This window comes from Phyllostomus hastatus, unplaced genomic scaffold, assembly GCF_019186645.2.
Source record: "Phyllostomus hastatus isolate PE091 unplaced genomic scaffold, TTU_PhHast_1.1 phas_scaffold_21, whole genome shotgun sequence".
Lineage (NCBI taxonomy): Eukaryota > Metazoa > Chordata > Mammalia > Chiroptera > Phyllostomidae > Phyllostomus > Phyllostomus hastatus.
The window spans coordinates 47,742,578-47,769,448 of record NW_025334017.1 but is presented as its reverse complement, the minus strand read 5'-3'; the positions used below and the strand labels follow the sequence as shown (position 1 = coordinate 47,769,448).

At 69.0% G+C, this 26,871-nt stretch overlaps 1 protein-coding gene across 1 annotated transcript; it reads left to right on the top strand.

Annotated features, from left to right (window-relative positions):
* SLC45A4 (solute carrier family 45 member 4) lies at positions 1 to 23,254 on the top strand. Its single transcript, XM_045861080.1, is given in 10 exon segments — positions 1 to 155; positions 4,104 to 4,213; positions 6,202 to 6,826; positions 15,980 to 16,168; positions 17,293 to 17,472; positions 17,844 to 18,481; positions 18,483 to 18,878; positions 19,511 to 19,610; positions 20,587 to 20,798; positions 22,698 to 23,254. Coding segments are annotated over 8 exon segments (2,307 nt in total). The 5' UTR covers positions 1 to 155; positions 4,104 to 4,213; positions 6,202 to 6,588; the 3' UTR covers positions 23,052 to 23,254.
* The last annotated feature ends 3,617 nt before the right edge of the window (positions 23,255 to 26,871 follow it).

Sequence of the window (26,871 nt, the reverse complement as noted above, 5' to 3'; positions counted from 1 at the left end):
TGAGTCTCGGGTGGGGCGTGAGGCCCAGCTTCCCCGTTCCCGGTGGGAGGGGCACCGGCCTATTTGAAGCCCTGTGGCGGCAGCCGCCTGGAGCCTCCTGGCACGCCGAGCCGACCGAAAGTGATGCGAGTTTCTGTCGGCTTGGACTTCAGTCCGTGAGTCCCGGGCATCGCTGTCACGAGTGTCCGTCCGGCTCCGCGGCCGGGCGTTGCTCTTCGGGGAAGTGGGCGTCCTTCTCTGCGTCTGTGGCCTCCTGCTCGCACGGCAGAGCCTGCTGGCCTCCCGACCCGGCGGCGGGACCCGCCCTGTCTCCTGGCGGTGTCACCTTCCGGAAGGCATGACGGGCATCTCTGACGTGCTTGGGTCCAGCCAGCCTGTCCAGGGCCCGCCTGGCTGGCGGGCGCCGGGGACGGTGGCCCTCGTTGGCGGCTCGGGCGCCTGTGGCCGGCGCTGGCTCAAGGACAGCAGTCCAAGCCCCGAGGACAGGGCTCAGGCTGGCGCCAGCACCCGCAGGGCAGTGCGCTGGGGGGGGGCGGTGCCTGTTGGTGTCCTCACCAACCCCAGGCCAACCCCAGGCTGGCCCGTGTGCAGTGCATCGTGGGGAAATCCAGACGAACCGCACCTGGCCCTGTGGGGGGGGGGGTGGCCCCTGACTCCCGTCCCGTGGGGAGGAGGCGGAATAAAGCCTCGTGAAGTCTGAGCCTCGAGAGGGTGACAGGGCTGCTGAGCGCAAAGTCCTGTCGCTGCGACGGAGACCTGGAGGAGGTGCTGGGGCGGGGGGTGCCCCGCCGGGGACCCCGCAGGAGTGAACAGTCCCCGGGTGCCAGAGCACGGGATGGGCTGCAGCACCCACAGTCCCCGTCACCCCGGTGCTGCTGGCGGGGGAGGGGGCGGCTCCGGGGGCCTGCCATCGGCTCCCACGGAGTCCTCCCCCCAGGACCCCCCACGTCCACCCCTCCCGGGGACAGGTTGGCTTGTCCTGATCTCTGCTCGCCCTGCCAGGGTCTGAGAACTCGCGGTGTGGGGAGGCCTCTGCGCAAGATGCGGGGCGGCCGGTACCGCTTTTAAGAGGGAGCACACGTCGCGTTTGAGGGCTCCGGTTTCCCGGGAGGCGCGTGTGGCGGCGCTGGGGCTGTCCGACTCCGCTCCCGTGGCGACAGTGGCGCGTGGACTGGGTGGGCTGGCCGCGGCAGCTCTCCCCGATGCCGGGACGTGCCCCTTCCGGATGGCTGACCCCTCCCGATGGAGGGGAGCAGGTGGTGTAGCTGCCAAACCGGGTTAAGGGGGCTGCTTGTCTCCGGACTGGAGGGAGAATCTGCGGGTTCGGAGTCTCCTTCACGCAGTCAAGGACACTGGAGCAGTCCCCCCCCCCCCCGGGTTCTGCTCTAGGGGAGCTGTCCTCCCTGCACCTGGCCACTGGCCTGAACTGGAGCAGGGTGGGGGGCAGAGCGGGGGCTGGGAGCGCCTGGAGACCTGGTGAGATGCTGAGGAGCGTGGCCTGGCGTGGTTTTCTTTGCCAGCCCACGCTGTCCCGCACACGGCTGTCCCGCACACGGCTGTCCCGCACACGGCTGTCCTGCACACGGTGCCGCTCTGGCGCCTCAGTCTCCGGCCCGCCGCCCCGTGACCCCAGCCTCAGGTGCCCAGGGAGGTCGGTGAGGGACCGTGTGTCCTTTACGGCCCTGGCCAGGGGTCCGTTTGCCCCAGGGAAAGCCATGCGTGAGTTCTCTGTGTTCATCAAAAATTTACCTTTTTTTTAAAAAAAAAAAACCCTGTTTCGATTTTGACATTTTTTCAGTATATTTCATACTTCCCCTGTTTAAAAAACATTGACGTTTTTGTGTGTACCTGACACACATGGGCCACAATTCAAATCCGCTCCGTCCAACCATTAGTAAGCCGTTCCCGGTTTTCACCCGTGCGCCCTGCCGCGCCCTCTCCTGCGCAGGGTGAGTCCGGGGCCCGGACCTGCTTCCGTCGGGCGCCCCCACGAGCCCCGTCAGAAGGTTTCAGCCCATCCGGCGGCCTTGAGCGGCGTCCGTTGATCACGCCCGGGTCCGTGAGGTCGGCGCTCAGCTACACGTGTGTGTGTGTGTGTGTGTGTGTGTGTGTGCGCGGCACGAGGGGTTTTTACTCTGTCTCATCACTCGGTTGTCGTGAGTGGCTCTAGGCCGCTGGCGGGGCGCGCCCTGCCTCTCGCCCCCGTGTCCTGAGCGCGGGAGGCAGGTCCGTCGGTACCCGGCCTGGCGCCCCGACGCAGGGATCGGACCCTCGGAGCCGGGCTGGTTTCCCCAGAGCCGCCGGCAGTGGTTGCCCGTGGGGCGGGTCAGGTCGGTGCTGGAGCTCAGCGCCCCGGCGGCCGGCAGGATGCCAGGGGCTGCGCCGTGGAAAGCGTGCTGCTTGTTGCCATGGCAGCCAAAGCTTCATTCTTACTCAAGTGGCTTCAGCGAGCAACAAGGGCGAGGAACATGGAGAAGAGGGGGAGAGGAAAAAACCGTCACTGATTCTAACTAAGAAACGAACCCCCTTCTGCTCGGCCGATGGTGCACAGCGAGGAACACTGCGCGAAGGTCAGGCGGAGGGCGAGGGAGCACGTCGGTGCGCGTTCCGGCAGGAGGCGGCCGGGGCAGAGGGGGCTTCTGGGGGGCAGCTTGTCCTCCTCCACGCCACTTCCCCCTAAGCGAGCTCCGTCCCTCGCTCTTCGGCGGCCGTTTGGGCAGAACGGGAAGGGGGGCTGGGTCTGGAACGGCGCGTGGCCTGCCCGCTCCTGCGTTTGGGGAAGTGGGCTGCGAAGGGCTTCCCGTCACCTGAGCCGTCACGCGCCTGCCCCCTTGGCCTCCGTCTGCCGTTCTGCTTGTGGCGACCTGGAGGTGCGGGCGGCACACGGGCAGTGGGCCTGCTGGGCCGAGTCTGGGCGGGGTGCGGGGTGGGTCCGTGCCGCGGGCCCAGGCGCAGTGCTGGCGGCTGTGCGGGCATGCTGCAGTGTCGGCCGGCTTCGGCGGTGGGGTCGGGCCGCGTGTTCTCCCGGGGGCTGGCTCGTGTCTCCCACATGGATCTTGGAGGCCTGGGCGGGTTCGTGGCCCTGGGAACGTGCAGGCGCGCCCTGTCCCCGTGGCCCTAGGGTTCCCCAGTTGGATGGACCCAGTGGCCCTGTTGGCACTTCTGGTATTTTCCTTCGTGGATGGAAAAGTGGCGTCTGGCACTGGTGAACCAGCCAAGAACATCCAGGATCCCCCGGTGGTAGTGTTGATCTCGGGTACTCGGCCCCGGGAAGGTCAGCGTCCGCCGACACCTCTGGGTGCCCTTCAGGAGAGCTGAGGTCCCTACTCCTCTCCCGCCAGGCACTGGCGGTTCGCCCGCGTGCTGGGTGTGGCCTGTGGCCGCGTCCTGCGGTTCGACCCTCCGTGGGGCCTCTGGGTCAGCGCCACCCCGAGAAGACCTCACCTGCCTGTCTCAGACCCGTCTGAGACAGGATGGAGCCTGGGTTCAGGGTCAGCTTTGGGTGCCCGGCCTCGTCCATGTCTGGGGGGGCTGCCTCCCGCCAAGGGTCTCGTCCAGTGTCTCTTCCGTGGCCGGTCGTCTGTGGGTGGCGGTCGGAGGGTCTTCCCGGTCCATCTCCTGGGCGCGGGCCCTCACTCGCACCCCGTGCTGGGTGGGCCCTGCAGGGCGGCCCCGGGGGTGCTGCTGCGGGACGTTGCCATCCGTGCCGAGTAAATGCTGATGTAGGAAATGCCCCACCCGAACATCGCAAGTTTCCAATCTCCTCTTCTTTTCACACGAGCCTCTGCTCTGGCCCAGACCTCGGCGAGTGCCGAGGAGCCCGGCACAGCCGGCCTGCGGTGCTGGCTCTGGCCTGGGCCTCCCTGCCCGCGGGTCTCCAGCGTGCACCGACGGCCCGGCCTCGCGCACATGCGTGTTCGGAAGGGCTCCTCGAGGCTGTTACAGAGCCCCGCTCGCCCGGGAGTGCCGGCGACTCGCGTGGTGTGAGCGCCCTGCCCGTGGGCGTGCAGGGCAGCTCCCAGGGCCGTGAGCCCCGTGGGGGGCTGCGCCGGCTGCGCGCGGACCGAGGGTGCCAACGATGTCTGTTGCTCTCCTCAACGCAGGTGACAGTGACGCCGCCTGGGCCAGACCTGTCTGCTCCCGGGCCGCCGCGTTTGCGCTGCCTGACGGAGGGAAGCCAGCTGTGTGGATGCCTAGGCGCCTCGACTAACAGGTACACCCCCGCGCTCGCACCGCTTCCCGGGAACTTCCGGGAGGCCCGGGCCTCGGGCCCCCAGACCACCTGGGCGTGACGGCTGCGGGGTGGGGGGTGGCTTTCCAGTGCAGACCGTCCCCGGGAAGTCCTGGCCAGCTGGTGTTCTTCATTCGTTTTTGTTTGTTTTTAACTCTCACCTGCAGACATGCTTATAGGTTTTAGAGAGGGGGGAAGGGAGGGAGAGAGGGAGAGAACCGTCAGGGGTCGACTCCCATGGGCCCCAACCGGAGAGCAAACCTGCAGCCCAGGCGTGTGGCCTGACCAGGAACTGAACCCGTGAACTTTCGGCTTATGGGCGGAGCTCTGACCGACGGAGCCACGCTGGGCAGGGCCTTGCACTCACTCCTTCAGCGACCTTCCCAGGCTCCTGCGGTGTGGCCCGGCACAGTGGGGCCGTGAGGACAGGCGCAGGCTGGTTGACGGGATCTCCCAGGGAGCCGCTCCCTGCCCCGGGCAGGGCTGTGTCCCCTGGGCACAGGGGCTGAGAGAGCCTTGGACAGGGAGGGGGGGTCGGTAGCAGCTCTGCGGGGGAGGGTGGACACCTGAGAAGAGACTTCAGGGCTGAGTGTGGGGCTTGTGAAGGGAGGGGTAGGGGCGGGGGGGACGAAGGACACTTGGAGACGGAAGCTGGCGCCCGGCCTGGAAGGGCGCGTCCCTCCCTCGGCCCCACAGACAGCACGGGGGCAGGGGCGAGCCCTCAGACAGGGGCCCCCAGCACCTCGCAGCCCTGTCCCGCCTGGGGCCCAGGGCGTGGGACCTGGCCTGGCAGACTCCCTTCTCGGAGGCAACCGCGTGCGTGGACAAGGTCGGAGTGGGACCCGAGGATGCGTGGAAACCGTCCCGCAGGGCTCCGGGTGGGAGGTGGACGCTGCCGACGAGGCAGACAGCTGCGACCAGCCGCCCTGGGGCTGCCGGCCTGACCGTGCAGGGCGCCGGAGGCCGGCTGGCCGGCTCTGCGGACAGGCACTGAGCGCAGGCCGCGCCGCCCAGTGTGCGTCTCCCCTTCCTTTCACTGTGTGTTCAGGGCTGGCCCTGGACCGCTCTTGGGCCTTTGCCGGGAGACCCCGGGCACGGAAACGGAACTCCGGGGTGGCAGCGTGGTCGGACGGTCCTGCCGAGTGCCTTCGCCCCCTCGGTGCCCAGTTCTGTGCCCCCTCGGCGCGTCCAGGGCAGCAGAGACACGGGCCGGGGCTGCAGGGCTTCCTCCGACCCGCGGGCAGAGCCCCGCGTCGGCAGGTGGCGCGGGCCCGGGGCCTGTGCCGGGATGCCTCCGCTGCTGCCGGTCCTGCTCTCCTGTCTCCCCGAAACCACACCGCCAGCCGCCGCCTGTGGACCCTGCTCCCTCGTAGCGGCCCGGCCCTGGTGACGGCCACCTCGTCCCTGGAGCACGCAGTTGAGCTCACCTGCGCCTTCCTGTTCTGCCCCGAGCGCAGCCTGACTGATGCAGGGAAACACAGCAGCAGCCGGCGGACTCGAGACGCCCTCAGCGAGGGCGTCGGTGTTTCTAAAGAACACTTTTCTGAAAAGCCTCAGCCGTGATCGCAGCCGCGTCTCAGCTCTGGCGCAGTGGGTGTCCGAGGGGCGCGTCCTCTCGGGTGCGGCGGCCGGTCCCTGCCCCCAGCCCAGACGTGGCAGCCACAGCGTCTCCGGACCCCGCTCCACTGCCCTCTGCCCTCTCTGCGGGCAGTGTCTGGCTTCCCTTTGCAGCCTCGCCCCCGCCCACCACGGTCCTGACACCCAGGGGCGCCCGTGCCCGGGAGCCCCCCTTCGTTGTCCTGGCCTCGTCCCCCGCGGGAGGAAGTTCCACAGGAGGTGGTGTTTCTCTAGAAACGAGGGCTTGTTGTCTGGCACCGATGACCCACAGTGAGCCCTGGAGAGCCGGCGTGGCCGGAGGTCTGGGTCTCCTGAGTGGCCCCTGACCCCCGGGGCCGCCCCCTCTCTTGCAGGTCAGCCAGTCACCCGATGGGGAGCACCGGCGGACCCCCTTCCCGTGTCGCCGTGCCGCCTGCCTGCAGCCAGGGAAGCCGCTTCAGCACCGCCTCCGTCATGATGATGAAACTGGTATTAACTGAATGGCCACTATGGATTTTTAACTCTAACTCACAGTAATCCAGCAAGCCGTATGTGTGAAGTCCGACCAGAAACCGTTTTGTTTCGCGGCGAGCGGCACCCGGGGGCGGAAGGCCTCGCGAGGAGGAGTGTGTGTGTCGCTGGCTGAGGAGCGTGGCGGAAGCAGAGAGAGGAGGCGCCCGGTTCCCCTCGCAGACGCGTGGCCGCGGCCGTGTGCCGGTGGAGCAGACGCGCACACGCACACGCACGCACACCTGGTGGGGATGAGAATGGCCCCGCAGAATGCCGACTCGGAGTCCGTGCAAGTCCAGGAGCTGCCGCTACCCCTGCCCGAGCTGCAGAAGCCGGCGGACGCCGAGCCGCACGAGGAGACCGGCAGCGAGGGCTCCATCGACCGCATCCCTGTGCGCCTGTGGGTCATGCACGGGGCCGTGATGTTCGGCAGGGAGTTCTGCTACGCCATGGAGACGGCCCTGGTCACACCCATCCTGCTGCAGATCGGTAAGCACCGCCCGCCCCCCCGGGCCCTCGGCTGTGTCCGCTCGGCAGGGGGAGCCCGGCGCAGTCCGGGTGCGCCCAGGGGCCCTGGGGGCCGCATCCTGGCCTGCCTTCCCTCCAGCCTCCTGGCCTCTCCCCTGCTGGCAGCCAGGGCAGGGGAGGGGCGGCCCCGGCGCTGCTGTGGAATCGGGGTCCAGGCGCGTGCACTTGGCATTGGTCGGTGTGGACAGTGCACGCGGCCGGCCCGGGCAGGGGAGAGGCCAGCCTGATGGGGGACGGGGGCGGAAGGCGCTGGCTGGCGCTTCGCCAGGGCCCTCAGGGTTCTGTCGGCAGGTCTGGTGTTCCCATTAAGTTAAAAAACCTGTCATTTTCCGACTTGGAGGAGACCTGAGTGAGGGACCAAGACATTCAGAACAGAGTTTCGTTCTAGAATTTCCCATGTGCTTGCTCGCTCAAGGTTTTTCAAGTCCACTTCGGCTGTTTAAAGGAGTGCTCCTGTCCCCAAACGCCGTAAGCACACGCTCGGTGAGCGTGAACTCTGCCCCGCGGCACGGAGCAGCCGGTGACCAGCGGGAGCTGCAAACGCCCGCGGGCCCCGCCCCACCTCCGTGCGGGCGCGGGCGTGCGTGCGGGCGGGCCGGTGCTGGCCCCGGCCGGCAGAGAGCAGGCTCCGCCGCCGCCCTGGTGGGCCGGCCTCCGGAGACCCCGTCTGTGCTCGCGGTCACCTTAGTCACGCCGTCGTTCCGGTGGAATCCCCAGGACAAAGTCCGCGTGTTTCTCCGGGTCGGACTCGAGTCACGCTCAGAAGGGCGGCCTCGTGATCAGAACTTTTTTTTTTTCTAGATTTTATTTATTTCTTTTTAGAGAGGGAAGGGAGGGAGAAAGAGAGAGAGAGAAACATCAATGTGTGGTTGCTGGGGGCCATGGCCTGCAACCCAGGCATGTGCCCTGACTGGGAATCGAACCTGCGATGCTTTGGTTCACAGCCTGCGCTCAATCCACTGAGCTATGCCAGCCAGGTCTTCTAGATGTTTTATAGTTTCAGCACTCACATTTGGGGCTGTGATCCATCTTGAATTAATTTTTTTTAAGATTTTGTTTATTTTAGGGGAGACAGGAAGGGAGGGAGGGAGGGAAAGAAACATCGATGTGCAAGAGATACATCAGTCACTTGCCTCTTGAGCGCTCCCAGACGGGGGCCTGTGCCTGATCTGACCGGGAGCCAAACCGGCGACCTTTCGGCCCTTGGGCCAGCACTCAGCCGCTGAGCCACACCAGCCGGGGCCATCTTGAGTTAACGTTTGTGTACGAGAGGAGTGGAGGGTCTGTCCTCACATCATTCGGGGTGCGGGGGGGGCTCTGGGCACACCAGCCTCGCCCCTGTGTGGCCCTGGAGCCAAGACCTCCCTGGACCCTGGACTGGAGACCTGCCCTTGCTCCTGTCCTCGGTGTGGGGAGTGCCGGGAAGGAGCGTTCCTCGGCCCCAGCTCCCGTCCAGATGTGGATCGGGGCAGCCCCTGGAGCCCGGCGTTTGGGTGTTTGTGCTGTCAGTGCTGTGGTGGGTGTTTTTTTTAATTTTATGTATTTATTTTAGAGAGAGGGGACAGGGAGAGAAAGGGAAGGAGAGAAACATCAGTGTGAGGTTGTCTCTTGTGCGCCCCCTATTGGGGACCTGGCCCACAACCCAGGCATGTGCCCTGACTGGGAATTGAACCGGCTGCCCTTTGGTTCTCAGGCCGGCGCTCAGTCCACTGGGCCCCACCGAGCCAGGGGCCACCCCCAGCCGCCTGCCCGGGGCAGCCCCGAGGCGCTGCAGACCAGCACCAGCTGTGGCGTGTGGGAGAGCCGCTGGTCAGCAGGGCGCCGCGGAGGCAGGGTCAGGTGGGAGTGTGGGGCCTGTCTCGAAGGAAACCCCGGGAACAGCCTGCCCCCGCCCCTCCTGGGCCTGTCGCCTGCTGGCAAGGTCTGTTCCCACACAGTGTTTCCCGGGGAGGGAGGGGTCTGGGCACCCGGCCACACACACGCATTGTTTTCCTCTTGGTTCCGGAAGTGGCCCCCGGGGAAAAGGAAAATCGAGTCAAGAAGAAAGGATGTCTCGCTGCCTCTGGGTCTGGCTAACGGGCTGGGTTCACACTGAGATCCCCGATGCTTCTCCTGCCTGGTGCAGCCCCCTCCCCCCTCAGGCGCCGGGGTGGGTTGTGGGCTCGTTCAGGGGAAGGTCAGGTTCAGTCCGCCTCCTGCGGGAAGCGGGGGGAGGCTCACGTGGACTTGGCGCTCGCCCCCGGCTGTGGGAGCCTCGCCTCGAAGAGCCTGCCTCGCGGAGAACGCCGCACGGGAAGCGCCCTGGTGGGGGCCGCTGCCCCCACCCCGTCCCCGGCCAGTGGCCGTGGAGGCCGGCGAGGCCGGAGCAGAGCGGGGTGTGACCTGGCCTGCAACCTGGCGCTGAGTCGCCCGTGCAGCCTCCTGGGAGTCGCCCTCCTGGGAGCTCAGGGTGCCATCCCAGCCCTCTCGGGGATGCGGTGAAATTGCATCTGGCCGTTCCCCGCGTGCGTAGACATGTGCTGAACGGTGCTCTCGGTGCCCCGGCTGAACCTCGGACGCCCCTCCCGGGCGTGCACAGACGTGCTGACCTGATGTGTGGCGAGGGGCAGCCGACAGGGACTCGCCGTGGGCCTGTTTGAATCCCAGTGGCTGTTGTGGGAGGGCCCTGCCGCCCCCTTGTCTGGGAGGCGCCGCTGACTGCAGTGGCTGCCTGCAGGTCAGCACACCTGCCGCCGTCAGTGTGGTGACGCGGGGCAGAGGGAGCCTGCCCTTCTCCGTCTGGAGTGCGGGCGCCCCGAGGGCCTCTGCCGCCGGCTTTGCTGCTCGGGAAGAGCGGACGCGGCCGCTTGCTGCCCCTTCCCTTCGTGCAGGAAGGCTTCCTGTGGCACACCGGCCCCGTTTCTCAGGGTCTCGTGGCCACCGGGTCGCCACAAGCATCTGGGCCTGTTGGTGCGGGGTTGGTCACCCTGGGTTCCCCGGGGCCGGCGGCAGGGCCTGCGCTGGCCCAGACTCTGCCTGGAGCCCGAGGACACCTGAAGTGTCCGGCGTGGCCCTGACTGGAGACAGCCGGCTGCCCGCCCCCATCCAGGAGAAGAGGGTCACGGCACACGTCCTGTGTCCCTGCCGGGGGTCCTGGAACAGGAGTGGGCCGGGCCAGGCCGGGCCACGCTTCTGAAACGCACTCACACCTGCTGCGGAGAACTCAGGCCGCCACGAGGACAGCCGTGGGTCCAGGCAGGACTTAGTCAAGACCCCCTGGTCCTCGACCAGAGTGACCGAGGGCCGCCTGTGCAAGGCAGCTGTGTTTGGTCTGGGAAGCTGGGGTTTCCTTGTGTCTCCGACCGTCGTGTTTTAGAGACGGTGGAAAGTCCACGGCAGTCGCTTTCCCCAAGGAGTCGGTGCCCGCTCTTCTCTCGTCGGACTCCGGGCCCTGCCGGAGCCGTGCCAGGCGCTGTGCCACACGCTGGAGGTGAGCCGGGCCCGCTGGAGGCTCAGGGCGCGGACAGCGGCAGGGGCCGCAGCCCCACCGTCGGCCTGGTGCGGAGCGAGGGTTGGGGGTCGGTGTGTGGCCGTGGGGCCGTGGGCTGGGGTGCCGTCAGCCGGCTGTGTTGTGGACGCTGTGCCAGGGGCGGGCGCGGTGGCCGGGGGGCGTGGTCTGCAGGAGCCCAGTCCGGGAGGGTCCGTGGACTGCCGGCCATCGCCCCCGGCTTGTGGGAGGCGAGCGCGGGGCTGGCAGGAGGAAGACAGAAACCTGCCTGCCTGAGCGCAGGGCACGGGGGACCAATGGGGGGGGGGGGCGCGTGGAGGTGGTGCGAGCGGTCTGGCTCCCGTAGGCAGGGATGAGATCTCGGGAGGCCTCGCAGGCCGCTCCAGGAGGTGGCTGCGGGACAGTCGACGCTGCGTTGGGCGAGAGCAGCTTCCAAGCGCAGCTCGTTACCCCGTTCAGAGTTGCAGGGGCGGAGCCCGGACCCAAGGCACGCCGGCCGTGGCGGAGCCAGGATGGGCCGTGGCGGTGGGGACAGCCGGTACAGTGCGTGTCCACGGCAGAGTCGTCGTCCCCGGGGGCGGCCCTGCTCTCACGTAGGCGCCGTCCCGCACCGAACACACGCACGTCCGAGCGGAAACGGGTGTGTCCTGGTTTCCGTGTGCGGCAGTTGCCACCTTTTAATGGGGGAGGCGGCACGGTGCCACTCCCAGCCTGCGGGCCCGTTCCGGAGTGTCGCACGGGGGGGCTTGAAGAAGCCCCCGCCCGGCGTGTTGAACTGGAAGTCACTCCGTGGCAGGACTCCTTCTGCAGGCCCCGGTCGGGGCGGGGCGGCTCACCAGGAGGGAAACGCGGAGAGGAAGCCGGCGTGTCTGTCTGGGGCGGTCAGCGCCGGGCACCTGCCTGCACAGTGGGCGGGGCGCAGTGGAGGCGCCCGTCACCGGGGCTCCAGCCGGGGAAGGCGTGCCCCCCCTCCGAGGCAGAGCCATCTCGCCCCAGCTCCTTTGGGGCTGCTCCCCCATCTGTTGGCTGTCACTGTGAGTCCTGGCGCCGGCCCACCGGGCTGGGGGGCGGGGTGCTTTGGCCCAGCAGCTGCGTGCCCCCCCTTGCCTGGCCTTGCGATCTGGGCCCGTCTGCAACCTGACACCCTGGCTTCGTCCCGCCGGTGCCTCCCACCCCGGACCGGTTCCCCTGAATGTGGGGGGAGCCGCGGGGAGCAGAACAGGCTCTCTCACCGCCGAATTCCTGTCGGTCTGGCTGCGGGAGGTCCACCTGCTCGTGCTCCAGGACACGCCCGGCCCTCCTCCTGCGGCCCCCAGCCCGGGTCTCCACTCTCACCCGGAGGTGGGGCGCCACACACTGGGCACCACAGAAGACGACGCGGCCTCTGTCCTCGGGCTGACCAGCCTCCGGAGGAGGGACACACCTGTAGCCAGACAGGACCGCCCATCCCACTGGCTGGGAGGGAGGGCCAGAGCCGAGCCCGGCACAGCGTCCTGGGCCCGGAGCGTGGCTTTGCTGAGTCGATGGGACTGAGCCCCTGTTCACTCGGTCCCCTCAGCCCTGCGCACTGCGACGGTGCGAGGCGGGCCCTTGGGAGGTGACGCAGCCCCTCCTGGCCACACTCCATCGCTTGTGTGGCCTCATGTGCCGCCTTACCTGGCTGTGCCCCTGGGAACCCGCTGGGCCCCTCTGTTCAGGTGTCGGTCACCCTCCCATCGGCCTCTCGCTCGGCTCTGGGGTCTTGTGCCCCTTTCCAGACCAAGACCTGGCCTTGCCCTGCTGGGGCCACTCCTGTGTCCACCGCTTCTGTCTGCTGGTGTCCCTGGCCCGTCGTTGGCCACCTCTCACCGTTGCAGATGACCCTGCGCGTTCCCTTCCGGGGGCCCGGCCGCCCCAGGGACGCGACGCAGTGAGGACTGCCTTGAGGAGGGCGGGAGAGCCCTTGGTGCGAGGCGCCGGCAGGAGCCGGTGGCCGGGGCTGAGCTCTAAGCAGAGAGCGGAAGGCTCCGGGCTCTGTCCTTCGCCTGCGTGAGGCCATGGGCTGTGCGGGTCCCCTGGAGCCGGACACCCCGGGGGCAGGAGGGCGCTCCCCCCATTTACAGTGGGGCCGGGACACCCGTCAGCACAGTGTCGGGAAGCCCGGTGCAGGGCGGGTGGCGGCTGAGGCCAGCGTCAGGGACGCGGGGCGTGTTTTCACCGGAGGAGAGGCCTTCGGTGTCGGCTGGAGTGAGTCCGTCCGTGGAGCCTGCGGTCGGTTCGGTGGGGGCGCGAACTGACCACCCACCCTTCTGAACTGCCGCCTCCATCCAGAACAACTTCTCCCACTGCCCTCCCCGGCCAGGCCACCGCCAGGGGCGTGGACCCACACCAGCTCTGAGGGGCGGGCCTCCGAGCGTCTACTGGACCGTGATTGGGTTAAAAGGGTGGGGGGCGTTGGGACGGGGTCTGCAGCCCATTCCGAGGTTGTGTCTCCCGCCTGGGCTGGCGGAGCAGTGGGGTCTGTCCCTGGTTCCCGTTCCCAGCCCTGGGGACGGGCTCAGAAGAGTGAGACCGCAGTCACGTCTCACCAGGCCACAGGCCTGCTCCGCACGTGGGGCCACGACAGCCAACGGCACTGGCTGTGTCCTTCCCGGTCACCCAGGGGACCGGCCCTTCCGGGTGCCGCTCCTGCTCCGCATCACCATGATGAGCCCGGCTTTCGGGGAGTAAGGCAGGGTGCCCGGGCATCGGGGCGAACCCAGCCTGCCCCTCGGCCGGCCCCGGCCCCGGGAGAGGGCCTGGCCCGCGGCGCACACTGCAGTCCTGCGCGCCCCTCCCCCCCGCCCCCGGCGTGGAGGGGACCGCTGTTCCCTGCGCTCCCTCCTTCCTGCGGCTCTGGGGTTCCGGAGCATTCCTTGCAGCGCTGCAGCCTGCCTGCCTGCAGCTGGGGGTGCCATCTGCCCCTTTCGGCCCCGTGCAGACAGACCACTTCTGCTCGGGGGGCGCTTTCCTGGGGCCCTGGGCCTTGAGCCGATGACCACCAGCCCTTGTCCCCCGCCGTTCCCTCCGGGGGCCAGGGACTGTGTCTCTCTCGCGTCTGGCCCTCAGAGGGGCCACTTTGGGTGGGGCTCCCTGCGGGGTTCCGTGACTTCAAGTCCCCACGGGTCAGGGAGGCTCCGGAGGGTGTCCCACCCAGAGCCAGTTCTCCGGAGAGCGGCGCTCCGAGGCGCGGCCAGAGAGCAGCTGTGTCTGCGGAGCGAGCCTGAGGCCTGTCCCCACCGCGGCTCTGTCGGACCTGTGCAGGACGCTCTCCGTCCCCAGCCCCCCACCCCCTCCCCCCACAAGTGCAGCTAATCAAGGACAGACGCCCCGTCGAACGGAACGGAAGCCATCGTGAGTGACGGAGCATGGCCGTCGCCACCGTGACCCCGCACAGCCCTGGGGCCAGCGGTGACACAGCACTTCCTGTGAGCGGGAGCGACCTGGTCCCACCATTGTTGCTGCGCCCGCGCCTGGAGGAAAACAACAGTTATTTACTGCGTCGGCGGTGTTTGTTTAGAGCCTGGGAAAGGCCGTGCCCGCGGCGTCCCAGGGGCAGCCCCGCGGCCGGGCCTGTGCCTCCTGCCCCGGGGCGTCCGGGTGGCTTGCTCACAGCTGGAGTGGCTTCGGGACGTGCTGGGAAATTCCTCTTCTCGCCAGTTTGCTTAGACAAAGACAGCTGTCACCCCCTCGTCCCTGGGCTGTTTCCAGCTCGGGGCACCCGGGTGGGCCGGGCCGGGCCACGGCCTCAGCAGGTCCCACACCCGTGACCGCTCAGCCCGGGTGCAGGCCCCGGCCGGTGGCTGCGGTCTCCCTGCAGCAGCCAGCACCGGCCCCCAGAGGAGCTGGGAAGGGGAAGGGGCGGAGGCTGCCTCGGCCCCCTGCTGGCTCCCCTGGGCTCCCCGACCGGCCTCAGCCTGACCGGCTCTTGATCTCTGCGGGCGTCCCGTCCTCGGGGACGCGCCCGGAGCACAGGGCGCCCTGCCGTCCCCACGTGAGTCCCCACCCCTGCCGCCCGCTGCAGAGTCGGCACGGGCAACGGCGCTGCTGCTCCGCGCATGCTGCCCGGGGCCTGAGGACCCCAGCGTGGCGGCGCCGCCGTCCCTGCTCCCGGTGCCGCCAGAGCTCCTCGGGCCTCGGGGGTGCTCCCAGAAACAGACCCCACTTCTGGGGTCAGGTCACCCCGCCAGCCTCTCGGGGGCCTGTGGCGGCAGCCTGTCTGCAGTGCCCACCGCGGGTATGCGCTGGTCGGTGTGCGTTCGTGTCACAGTGTCTCCTGGAGGAGGGCACAGGCCTTGTGTCGAGCCAGACCCCGGTGTCTCGTGCCGGCCGGCACAGGGTGTGAGGTGGGCAGTGGGCAGTGAGCCGGGAGGGGGGGTGGGCTTGGGGCCTCCGGGGTGCTTCCCGGCTGTGTGGGGCGGGGGGCGCTGGGCGCAGGCGCACAGGTCTCCCGGGACGGGCCCTGAAGCCGAGATGCTCTGTCCCAGCCACAGTAACTAACGTTACAGTAACGTTAGCCCCGGCTAACGACCAGCCGGGGCCTGCAGCGGGGAGGCCAGGCCCAAGGGCAGAGGGCCGCTGGGCGGAGCCGCTGTGTGCACCTGCGAGCTGTGAAGGCCGAGAGCGCCCTGTCCACCGGCCCGTTGGCCCCTGTCGTCAATAAGGGGCTGTCTTTAGCGGTCCCAGCTGAAGCAGGCGTCTCCTCCTTCCTCCTGGAGTTTAGGCCACACAGTCGCTTGTGAGCAACTCGGTGCTCGGCCCCGGCTGTTCCCCTGGGTGTGGGCGGGGCCGGCGGGGGTCAGCGGGGCCCGGCCCGCTGCGGGCCCCTGCTGTGGGCCCCGGCGGCCGCTTGGCTTCCGGACGGGACGCGCCGGTGTCTCCACACGCGGGTTAGCGGTTCTGCAGGGCGCTCCCCTCCCCTGGACACGACCTCCTCCTCCTCCTCCTCCGACACGGCCCGTTGCAGCCGTCGGCACGCTGCCCCGTTTCCCGGTGCCTTCACGGGGCGTCGGCCAGGCGGGCCCTGGTGTGCCGGAGCACCCTGTTTTCTGCGTCAGCCCTGCGCTGAAGTGTGGCACTCGGGTGCAGGAGCGAAGCCTCCAGCTGGCTGGGTTGTCACTGGGGTCCCCCACGCAGGTCAGGAAGGGAGCGTGGCAGCCCAGAGGCCCCTGTCCTCCACCGGCAGAGACCCTGCTGGCCACTGTGCGAGGCACGCACCCGGAGTTCGTCTCTGCACCCCGTGCCTGAGACGCAGCCCGGGAGTGGGGTGGCGCTGTGGCTTGCTCACTCCAGGAGACTCCTGTCCCTGTTCCCTCGTGGGCACTGGGTCTGGGTGGCAGGGCGCCAGTGGGGCCTGCCGTGGGGACCTCGGAGTCAGGCAGCCCTGGCCTGAGCCCTGGGGCTCCCGGCTCTCGCTGCAGGACCCGGGCGGCGCGCTGCCCCTCGGAGCTCGCGCCTCCCCTCCACCTGTGGGCGCGAGGGCTTCGGGCTGGCTCCCAGGCGCCAGCCCCCCTGGCGGGACCTCCTGCCCTGAGGGGTCTCTGGCCATCGGGTGTGTGTGCGGGCCCTAGCGGCACCCTGCCACGGGGCTGACGCCGCCTGTGCCGCAGGCCTCCCGGAGCAGTACTACAGCCTCACCTGGTTCCTGAGCCCCATCCTCGGCCTCATCTTCACGCCCATCATCGGCTCCGCCAGCGACCGCTGCACCCTGAGCTGGGGCCGCCGCCGGCCTTTCATCCTCGCCCTCTGCGTGGGCGTGCTCTTCGGCGTGGCGCTCTTCCTCAACGGCTCCGCCATCGGTGAGTGCGCCTCGTCCCGCGTGCCCCCGCAGCCTGTGCCGCCGGGGCCCTGCAGCGGGGAGGGGGCCATGGGGGGCTGTCGTCCGATGAGGCACGTGCAGGGCCGGTCCCCCGCCCCGTGGGAAAGCCCCGGGAGCCCGCTCGCAGGGCAGCGCTTCCTGTTGTGGCCGAGCGTCCTGTTTGCGGCGGCGCTCGGGGTGATCGCCCCTCTCCCGAGCACTTGGCGTGGGGAAGGCCCGGCCGGCTCCCACTTGTTTTGTGTGCTGGCGGTCGGTCCCTTTTGTTGTGCTTTGTTTTCAGTTAAAGCAGCTGTATGTGGGGAAATAGTTTTGCCCTGAGGGCGCCCATCTGAACTGTTGAAAACAAACCATTGTTTTCTGGCCGCAACTTGTTAAAACCGAGGCTGAACCTGTGTTCCCAGACGCGGGAGCTTGCCCGTGTCTCCCAGCCTGCGTCTGCCCTGGTGCGGTCCAGGAGGCGGAGCCCGGAGGGCGAGGCCACGAGAGCTGGTGGTGTGGCCAGGCCCTGCTCCACTCCTCTGGGGCCCGTGCGGGGACAGGGGCCTGCACCGGGCAGGCTGGGGGCAGCACCACACCCTCCTGCGGGGCAGCCCCGCCAGCCCCTGTCCCTGGTCTCCCGCCCAGAGTGCTGCTCTCGTGCCACCCGTGCCTCCGTGCCCGGGGTGGGTGTCCCTGCAGGCCCGGGGGGCACGCGCACTCCGCCTGGAGAGGCAGAGCTGCTGCCGTCGAAGCCCCTGCGCAGTGTGTGCGCGCACGTGGGTGACCGAGTGCATCACGCTTGCCCCTTTCTCGCTGGCGGGCCCGTGGGGACCCCCTCGCCCTGTGCAGCCCAGGGAGGGAGGGCCCCACCCCCTCCCCCCCCCCCCCCTCCCCCCTCCCCCCTTCCCCCGTCACACAGCGCACAGGTGCCGAGCAGGCAGCGTGCGCGGGAGGAAACCACCGCCCTGCAGGCGGCAGGCGTGGGGGCGCAGCAACTCACACTGGCGCTGGGGGCACGCCCTTCCTGGCTGGGGCCGGCGCCTGGCCCTCCTTCCGCGAGGGGCTGTCGGCCCTTAGCAGCTGGCAACTGATGGCCCCCACCCCCGTGCCCCCCCCCCCCATTAGGTCTGCTCCTCGGCGATGTCCCCAACCGGCAGCCCGTCGGCATCGTCCTCACCGTGGTGGGCGTGGTCGTCCTGGATTTCAGCGCCGACGCGACCGAGGGGCCCATCCGCGCCTACCTGCTGGACGTGGTGGACAGCGAGGAGCAGGACATGGCCCTCAACATCCACGCCTTCTCTGCCGGTGAGGGTGCGCCCCTGCCCCAGTGCGCCCCGACAGGGCGGGGGCGCCTCTGCGCCCGACGAAAGGGCTAGACGGAGGCCTGACCCTGACCCTGACCCGGTGGGCCCGGTGCCGAGGCCGGGTGACGTGCTGGCCGCTCCTGTTGGTCGGCAGCTGTCACGTCCGACGGGAGTGCCCGGGGGCCTTGTTCCCGTCCTCACGTGTCAGGCGGGGTCTGCCGGTCAGAGCCCCCGCCCCCGGGGTCGGCCGGCACGTCCCGCTCAGTCTCTCCCGCTGTTTCTCCCTCTCCTTCCGCGAGCGAGGGTCCCGGCTGGAGGCCTGGCTGTGGGCGGCCCGCTCACTGGCTGCTCTGTGTCCTCCCACTTGCTCAGGCCTCGGCGGGGCCATCGGCTACGTGCTGGGCGGGCTGGACTGGACGCACACCTTCCTGGGCGTCTGGTTCCGGACGCAGAACCAGGTGCTGTTCTTCTTCGCGGCCATCATCTTCACGGTGTCGGTGGCCCTGCACCTGTTCAGCATTGAGGAGGAGCAGTACAGCCCCCAGCAGGAGCGCGGCGTGGAGGCCGCCCCGACCCCCGCCGCCCACCCTGGCCTCCGGGACGGCGGCGCCCTGCTCCCCGACGAGGTGCAGTCGGAGCACGAGCTGCAGCTGGACTGCCTGGACGCGGGCCTGGCGCGCAGCAAGAGCGACTCGGTGCTGCACGTGCCGGACGCCGCGCTGGACCTGGAGCCCGAGCTGCTCTTCCTGCACGACATCGAGCCCTCCATCTTCCACGACGCCTCGGGGCCCAGCACCCCCTGCAGCGCCAGCCAGGACCTGGCCATGGCCAGGCTGCCCCGCCTGCCCTCCCTGCTCAGGGACCCCGCCAGAGAGGACACCGCGCTGCTGGACAACCACGTGAGCGCGGCCCGCGTGCCCAACGGCAGCGGCGGCGGCTCGCCCCCGAAGGACGGCCCGCACGGTGGCCCCCGGGGGGACCCGAGGCCCGCGGCCGCGTCCAGCGCCCAGGCGGCGGCGCAGGCACACGTTCCAGCGGCAGGGCTCCAGCACCTTCTCCTATTACGGCAAGATCAGCTCCCACCGCTACCGCTACCGGCGCGCCAACGCCGTGGTCCTGATCAAGCCCTCGCGCAGCATGAGCGACCTGTACGACCTGCAGCAGCGGCAGCGGCAGCGCAGCCGGCACCGCCATCAGAGCGGGGCCACCACCTCCAGCGGGGACACGGAGAGCGAGGAGGGCGAGGGGGAGACCACCGTGCGGCTGCTGTGGCTGTCCATGCTGAAGATGCCCCGCACGCTGGCGCGGCTCTGCCTCTGCCACCTGCTCACCTGGTTCTCCGTCATCGCCGAGGCCGTCTTCTACACCGACTTCATGGGCCAGGTCATCTTCGAGGGCGACCCCAAGGTGAGCCGCGGGCTGGCGAGGGGGGCCCCCCGGAGCCCCAGCTCCGCGTGCTGCCGCCAGGTGCTCTCCGTGGGCGGCCGGCTGGCGCGAACCCACTGACACGTCATGGCCTTGGTGTGGCCCTAGGGACCGTGGACATCCGGTCCCTGGTCAGCAGTCGGAACGCGGGGGCCGGCCCAGGGCGGGCGCTTGGGGAGCCTGAATAGAGACACGGCCCCAGCTCTCCACGGCCCCACTGGCTGGCCCAGACCACGTGTCCGGGGACAGCCGCCCGTCACTGCTGGTGGGCAGGCCCTGCCAGCCCCACCTCCATCCCGCATGTCCGCTGGCTCACACCAGGGGCTCTGTCACTTTGGGTCCAGCTGGACGACTTTGGCCCAGGCCCAGCCCCCCACTCACCCCTCACCCTCTGGGCCGGTGGGACTGCCCCGAGTAGCCGCCCCGAGTAGCCACTGGGCTCCGAGACAGCCGAGGCCGGGACAGCAGCAGACGCCCGCTCAGAGCGGCTGGGGTGAGGGGGGTTGTCCTTTCGAGGCGGCATCTGTCTCCCTCCCTCTGCGAGAGGGCAGCCCGCGGCCCCGGAGGGTGCGGCGCGGGCCCCGCCCCTGAACCCAGTCTCGTTCCCGGAGCAGGCTCCCTCCAACTCGACCGCCTGGCAGGCCTACAACGCCGGCGTGAAGATGGGCTGCTGGGGTCTGGTCATTTACGCGGCCACCGGCGCGATCTGCTCGGGTGAGTGGTCCCCAGGAAAACGCTCGGGGACCGGCAGTGCGGCAGAGGGCACCCTGCCTCCCAGAAGGGGCATCTCCCTCTGACCGAGCAGGGCCAGCTGTCCCTCGGGCAGGGGCATGGGGGCTCGGGTGTTCTCATCCCGGGAAGCTGCTGCAGCCTGACCCCGGGGCTGGGCGCCCTGCAGCCTGTGCATGCGCTGGCCCCTGCAGGGCCTCCTCAGAGGAGCTCTGACCAGGGCCGGGCCCAGGTGGTGGCAAGATGCAGGAGCTGAGCCAGGAGAGGGGCTTTGGTGCCTCGGGCAGGCGGACAGGGTCAGGCTGGGAGGGCACAGGGCCCGGGAAGGGCTCGGGGTCTGGTGGGACCCGCTGGCGGTCCTGGGGGCCACTCGCCCGGGCTCACCCTCTGGAAGCGAGGTGTGATCGCGGTCAGGACCTGCCCACCCGCTCTGCGCGAACCGTGGAGGTGTTGGCCGGCTTCGCGGTGGCCTGGCCTAGGCCCCAGAGGGCAGCTGAGGTTAATGCCCTGAAGCCGCCGGCAGCCAGCACGGCTGTCACGCCGCCGCCAGCGCTGGAACAGGAGATTTTGGGGTGGTCTGGACACCTCCTGGGGGACAGCATGTCCAACTGCTGTGTCAGGCAGGGCGAGCAGAGCTCTGTCCTTCCAGACCCTGGGAGCTGCCCATGGTGGAAACCAGCCACAGCTTGGGTTGCCGAGGCAGGACTGGGCGGGGGGGGGGGGGAGCAGGGGCCAGAGGAGGCCACTGAGCGGGCCTGGGCGACTGGGTGGGACCGGGCCCGGGTGCCCTCAGGCAAGGAGGCCCTGGGGAGCAGCAGGGCGGGGCCAGTTTTCAGGGCCCAGGACGGAGGAGAGGTGCTGGCATCCCTGGACGCGGGTGGGCGCCCTGCAGCCTGGGCGGTGGCATGGGGCAGGGGCCGTGCCCGCTGGTCACCGCCCTGTGGCCACACTCTCTCCGCAGCCCTGCTGCAGAAGTACCTGGACAACTACGACCTGAGCATCCGGGTCATCTACGTGCTGGGGACGCTGGGCTTCTCCGTGGGCACGGCCGTGATGGCCATGTTCCCCAACGTCTACGTCGCCATGGCCATGATCAGCACCATGGGCGTCGTGTCCATGAGCATCTCCTACTGCCCCTACGCTCTGCTCGGGCAGTACCATGACATCAAGGAGGTGCGTCTGCGGCCGCGGGGTCTGGCGGGGGCTGCCCCGTGGGGGCGCTGGACGGGGGCGCCAGCCAGCCACAGCATCCCCAGGTCCCCGGGCTCCCGTGCCTGTGCTCAGGCCCGCCCCCCCGACAACACCACACTCCCGCAGGGGCAGTGGGGCCCAGTCAGTCCGTCTGTCCGTCCCCTGGGGCTCCGGGTCTGAGCGGGCCCTGAGGGGCCGGCGGAACTGCCACCTGCCGGCTCAGCCCAAGGCCCGGGCTCCGTGGCCACAAGTGTTCCGCTCTGTTGGCCGCCCAGCTGCGGGCACACTTGTGCCCCCGGCACCTGCCTGCAGGCCACGAGTGCGCACACGCGCGTGCACGCACGCACACGGGCACCTGGGGAGGGGCGCTGCGGACTGAGGCCGCACGTACCTGCAGGAGTCACAGTTAAAACGTGGGAAACCAGGGGGAATCCGCCACGGTGGCTCATTGAGCCCCTGCGTCCAGAACATCATCATCACTTCTGTGTGCGCCCAGTGTGCGCCCAGTGTGCGCCCAATACGCAGAACCGAGATGCTCTGCGTTCCCCCACGTCCCTGAAGCTCAGTGTCGATGGCACCCCAGCAGCACCCCTCTCCGTCTGGACGGGCCGCTGCCCGGGGCGCGGCAGGCGCGGCGCAGGTCTGGACGGGCGTTCTCACGCTCGGCACGCAGGCCCTTCTGCGGGGGAGGGCAGCCGCACGCTCCCGTCCCGTCCTCCCCGACCCTCGGGCGGGGGCCTCCTGCTCTGGACGCAGCCGCCGTCACCGAAGTCCCCGCTGACGAAGGTCCAGGGCAGCGTCGGGTTCCACACGGGCCTTCTAGTCCAGGTATACGAGACGGCAGAAACGTGCCCGGACCGCAGATGACCCGCCGGCCGAGTGGGTTTCCGAGAGGGAGACCTTCCGGTGTCCCACGTGTAAAACCAGTGCAGACCACGCCACAGACACACAGGCATCGTCCGGCTTCTCGTGCCGGGGGTCGGCCCTGCCATCGCCCGGCCCGCACTCCTGTCCCCGGGGTCCCCCGGCCGGCCCTGGGGCGGTCTGCACTCCCGCAGCGTGCTGCGCTGCGCGGCCTCACCCCTGCTCCTGCGGCAGGGGCGTCCTCCCGCGAGCCGCACCTGTCTGGGGCGGGTTTCCCGTGAGTAGCCCGGACAGGGGAGTGTGACTGCGTGGTTGCCCCACATCCCAGAGCCGCCTGCTCCTGTGCGTGCACTTTCTCACAGACCGCAGGAAAGGACCGAGTCAACCACGTCTTACGTACGTAGAAAAACGCTGATGCACGAGACAGGCATCCACCAGTTGTCTCTCGCCCGCCCCTACCCAGAGACCTGGCCGCAACCCAGGCCTGTGCTCTGGCTGGGAATCAAACCTGCACCCTTTCCGAGTGTGGGATGACGCCCAACCCACTGGGCCACAGCAGCCAGGGCGGTCTTACTTAGTTTCGTAGGAAGATGGGAAACCCGGTGGTGGTGTCCCTGTGGTTCCTCCTCAGGATTGTCGGGCTGTGCTTGGCCACCTGTCCCCCAAGTGTCAGCACAAGCGCCTTGCCCAGAGTTCGAGCGCAGTGGTGCTGAGCCGTCCCACCCACGGCTGTGTCCTCCCAGCCCGCACTGGGCCTTTGGGACCGGCTGTGTGCGCGGTCAGCCCTGTGTGCGCGGCGGGTGTCCGTGTTACTCACTTTCTGTCCCGTCGCCACGGCCAGGACCTCCGGCTCAGTGTGGGCTGGAAGTGGAGCGTGGTGGGGGGACCCGGGACCCGTGGCCGCCCCGCTGCTGAGAGAGGCCTGTTCTTGCTCCCAGCCTCTGAGCTCGCCTCCAGGCTGTGGGCCGGCGGGGGGTGGGGGCCCCCCCTCACCTCACCGTGCTCTCTCTCCCGCAGTACGTCCAGCACAGCCCCGGGAACTCCAGGCGTGGCTTCGGCATCGACTGCGCCGTCCTCTCCTGCCAGGTCTACATCTCCCAGATCCTGGTGGCCTCGGCCCTCGGGAGCGTGGTCGACGCCGTGGGGACGGTGCGCGTCATCCCCATCGTGGCCTCCGTGGGCTCTTTCCTGGGCTTCCTGACGGCCACGTTCCTGGTCATCTACCCCGAGGCGTCGGAGGAGGCCAAGGACGAGCAGAAAGGCCTGTCCTCCCAGCCCGCAGGCGAGGGCAGCGGCGAGAAGCCCACCGTGCTGAGGCTGTCCCGGAAGGAGCGCCTGCAGGGCCCCCTGGAGACCGAGTCCGTGGTTTGAGCCGAGCCCCCCGGGGGGAAACATCCCGTGGCGGCCAGCCGGCCGGCCGGGGCCGCCTCTGCGGTGGCCGCACCACCCTGCCCCTTCCTTCCTGGACGGGCGGAGCCTCAGCGGTGGGGGGTCCGCGCCTGTGGGCAGGAGCACCGCACCAACTCCCTTTTTCCACGATTAAAAATCATTTGAAAATTTTTTTAACTGAAAAAGACCTTTTTACTTTCAGCTGTATCTTTTATTCTGCAAGTATATTATTCTGCATGTTTTTTAAATTGTAAACCAGATTCACAATCTAGACCATAAGCAATTTAGGAAGCGGTAAGGTTCTTCCTGAAGCATCATCGAACCCCAGACACGTCTGATGGCCTTGGCTGCGTCCTACCTGCGGCCACTACCTGAGGTAGTGGCCGGGCGGCCAGCGGCTGACACGGTCTCACCAGGTCTCGTCTCGGGACATCTGTCGGATTTTGCCACATTTTGTTGGTGCTACAGCTTTGGGCGAGTCTTTTTCTTTATGATTATTTTAGAAAAACCTTTTTCCCCAAACTGTTTTTTTGGACTGACAGCATCTCCTCCTCCTCGTGGAGTTGGACAGACCCTGCCATCCCCAGGCCGCGGGCACCGGGGCCCCTGGGGCGGCCCGCAGGGGTCCCTCCTGGCACCGCCGGCCGGGGCGGCTCGCTGCAGCGGGCCCCGTGCTCGCTGGGCTCCTGGGCGAGGACTCTGACTGCACTGCGATTCGTACTCCAGCCGCCTGCCGGGGCGCAGTGCCGGCGGGACACTGCTGAACCCCGTGACCTCTTCGCCTGGTCCCCGCCGGACCCCGGAGTCGCGGCGGTCGCACGGTGGGGAAGGTGTCTGCACAGACGGGGGTCCCCGTGCCAGGCGGCCCGGCACAGAAGCCCTCCTGGACCTCGGAGGGGCCGGCCAGTCTCAGGAGGGGAGCCCCACGGCCCCGATAGAGTAACAGTCTGTAACACTTCGCTGCCTCAAGTCGACGTTTTTTAAAGAATAAAGTGCTTCAAACTGCATGGGGGTCATGCCACAGTATGGTCATTCTGAAGCAAATACATATATATACACACACACACATTTCAAGATGAAAGTAAGCATTTTGAAATAAATTACTTGAAATTTTCTGTGTATTTGAAGGAAGACTGGTTCGTGTACCCAGCCAGCCTCTGGCCGTGCTGCGCCTCAGCCGCTGGTGGCGCTCCGTGGCCCATGCCCCAGGCCCCTGCGCCCACCGGGCCCCTTGGAGGCTGCGGCCCCAGAGGCCGCCGGCCAGCCCCATGCTCCCTGTGAGAAGCCCCTCCGTGCCGCCGGCCCGCACCCTCAGGGCCACACCTCGGCTGCCCAAGCCGCGGCCTCCTCGCTGGTGTGCCCCGCACCTGCACCTGCTGCCGCGAGGGTCTCCTGGCACCGAAGACCCGGAGGACGTGGGGTTGGCTGCGGAGGGACCGAGACCACGGTCGGAAGTGAGCCCGACACCCGCGCCGGGGCTCCCCCGCGGCCCCCTCGAGGGCTGGCCCGACGCGGCCGCTCCCCTCGCAGCCCTCACCGGGGCCCTGACCTGAGACACCAGAGACGGGGAAGTTCTCGGCGGAAGTCACCTTCAGAAGAGGGACGGCCCTGCAGAGCCACGGCGGGGGCCGCGGGGAGAGCCTGCCCTGTGCCCCGGGCGCGGTGGGTTCAAGGTCTTGACGCCGCGTGGGCGCGGGCCGAAGTCTGCTGTGCTGCACGGCGTGCCTGCGGGCCGGCCGGGAGTTCGCGTGCTCTAACCTTGCACCTCGGACGGACGCGGTGGGGACGCAGCTCCGCGCCGGTGGCCGGGCCGCCGGTGCTGGGGGCGGCCTGGGGCGGCCCGGTAGAGGCCCCGGCGTTCGTGGGCCCCGGTCAGCCTGCGGAGCGTGCGTGTGGCGGGGACCGGCTGGCCGCTGAGGGACAGCAGTGGACTGACCAGAGTCGGGTGGCCGTGGTCTGATTTGCTTGTGTTGTTCCCTCTAGAAGTGGACGAAGAGCCTTTCAGAGACGCCCCAGGTGCTTGGCCAGCGTGTGGACCCTGCAGGAGTGTGCGCCGGCCACCCCACCCCTGTGCCTTCTCCCGGCTGTGGCACAGTGGTGCCGGGGCGCTCCTGGGGCTGCAGAGCTGGCAGTGCACAGGTGTCCAGCTGGAAGTATCCAACTCTCCCTGAGACGGCCGGCCACTGGCCCCGGGGGCGGCAGGACGGCAGGGCCCTCCTCGGACCGGACTGGACTGGACGGCCGGTGGCTCCCCCGTCATCGTCTTCAGGCTTCCCTGGAGGCACCCGTGTGCGGGGGCCGCGGGCAGGGCCCTGGGGCGCGTCCTCTGCGGCCCTTCCGGGCACAGGCTGCCGCAGCCCGGGTGCCGGGGGCGTGTCAGAAGGCTGCGCTGCCCGGACCCGGCGTTCCTCCTCCTGGCCCGTGGTTCCCGCGGCAGCGGCAGGGAGCCCGCCCGGACCTTGCTGGGCCCGGACCTCGCTGGGGGAGACGCCGAGCTCCCTGGACACGGAGCAGCTGCTCCGTGCAGAAGATGCAGAAGAACGAGTCTCCCACAGCAGGCGTTCCTCGGGGAGCCCCGGCAGCTACACCCCCATCTTCTTGCTGCTGCTGCCGCCGCCCCCGGGGCGGCCCCTGAGCACTGCTGGGGTGAGAGGTCCACGCAGCACATTTGGGGGCCAGCCCGGCCTGGACTGAAGCCCCGTGCTCAGGAGGGGCAGCCCCACGGCATCCCCGCCCCCGCGTCCCCGGGACTGTCGGGCCCCTCGTCTCCTGGTGGCAGGGGGACTCGTCTGTTGGACATGCCTCTTGTTACCAGAGAACCCCCCAGGCGTCTCGGAACAGAACCATTTAGTTCCATTGTGAACTGGCCACGGACAACCGTTTATCAACTTATTAAGTTGGAGGGCTGCCGCAGCCCCTGCTGACTGCAGCAGCGATCTCTGTGTGTCGAGCACACGACCTTCCGCGAAGAGCGCAGGTTGTACGGGGGCGGGGCCGCGCATCGCCGAGGTTCTCGGACCCGTGGGCCCGGTGGGCGAGAGCGGGCGGGCGCGGGGCTCGGCCCCGTTCTGCCGGGGGCTTGCACGCCCCGTGCGGCCCACGTGGGGGCGGGCCCAGCCCTTGTGCCTGCTCTCTGTTGTCACTGCGGTGACGGCTAATAAACCCTTCCTGACCAGGTGACGGTGTGTGTGTGTGCGTCTGTGCCACCCCAGGCCGGGGCCGAGGCCTGTGGGTGGTCTCACTGTGTGCGTCCCCAGGGGTCCCTCAGCTCACAACTGGGGTGCCCCTGTCTGAACCCACCGCACAGACACCCTCAGCCCCAGCCCTTCCAGGTCCCCTGAGCCCAGGCAGGGGCTCAGGCTGAGCCAGCTGGGGATGAGGCCCACCCACTCGGCACGCCGGCTGTGCCAGTCACCGTCAAGGGCCCTTTTGGGTCCAGGCGGGTGCGGCCACAGGGCTGGCAGCCCTTCCTGCTGGGTGGGCGGCGGGGCCCCGGTCCCACAGTCTGTGTCCTGAGCAGCCCGGCCGCCATCAGGCACAGGCGTGTGCCGCAGCGCCCAGGAAGTGGCTGTCACCCCTGACCCCGACCCCCAGGAAGCGAAGGGGGTTGAGACTTGCCCGAGGTTGCGCAGCTGGTGAGGTTTGAACTCGGGGTAGGGGGTGGGCACTTCGGGAGTCAGGCCAAGGGAGGGAGGAGGGAGGGAGAGGGGCCTGCCCCAAACCCAGGTCTGGGGACAGTGTTGATGCCCAGCCCCCCCATCCTCCTCCCAGCGCCTGGACCCCATGCCGTGACCTGGGCACC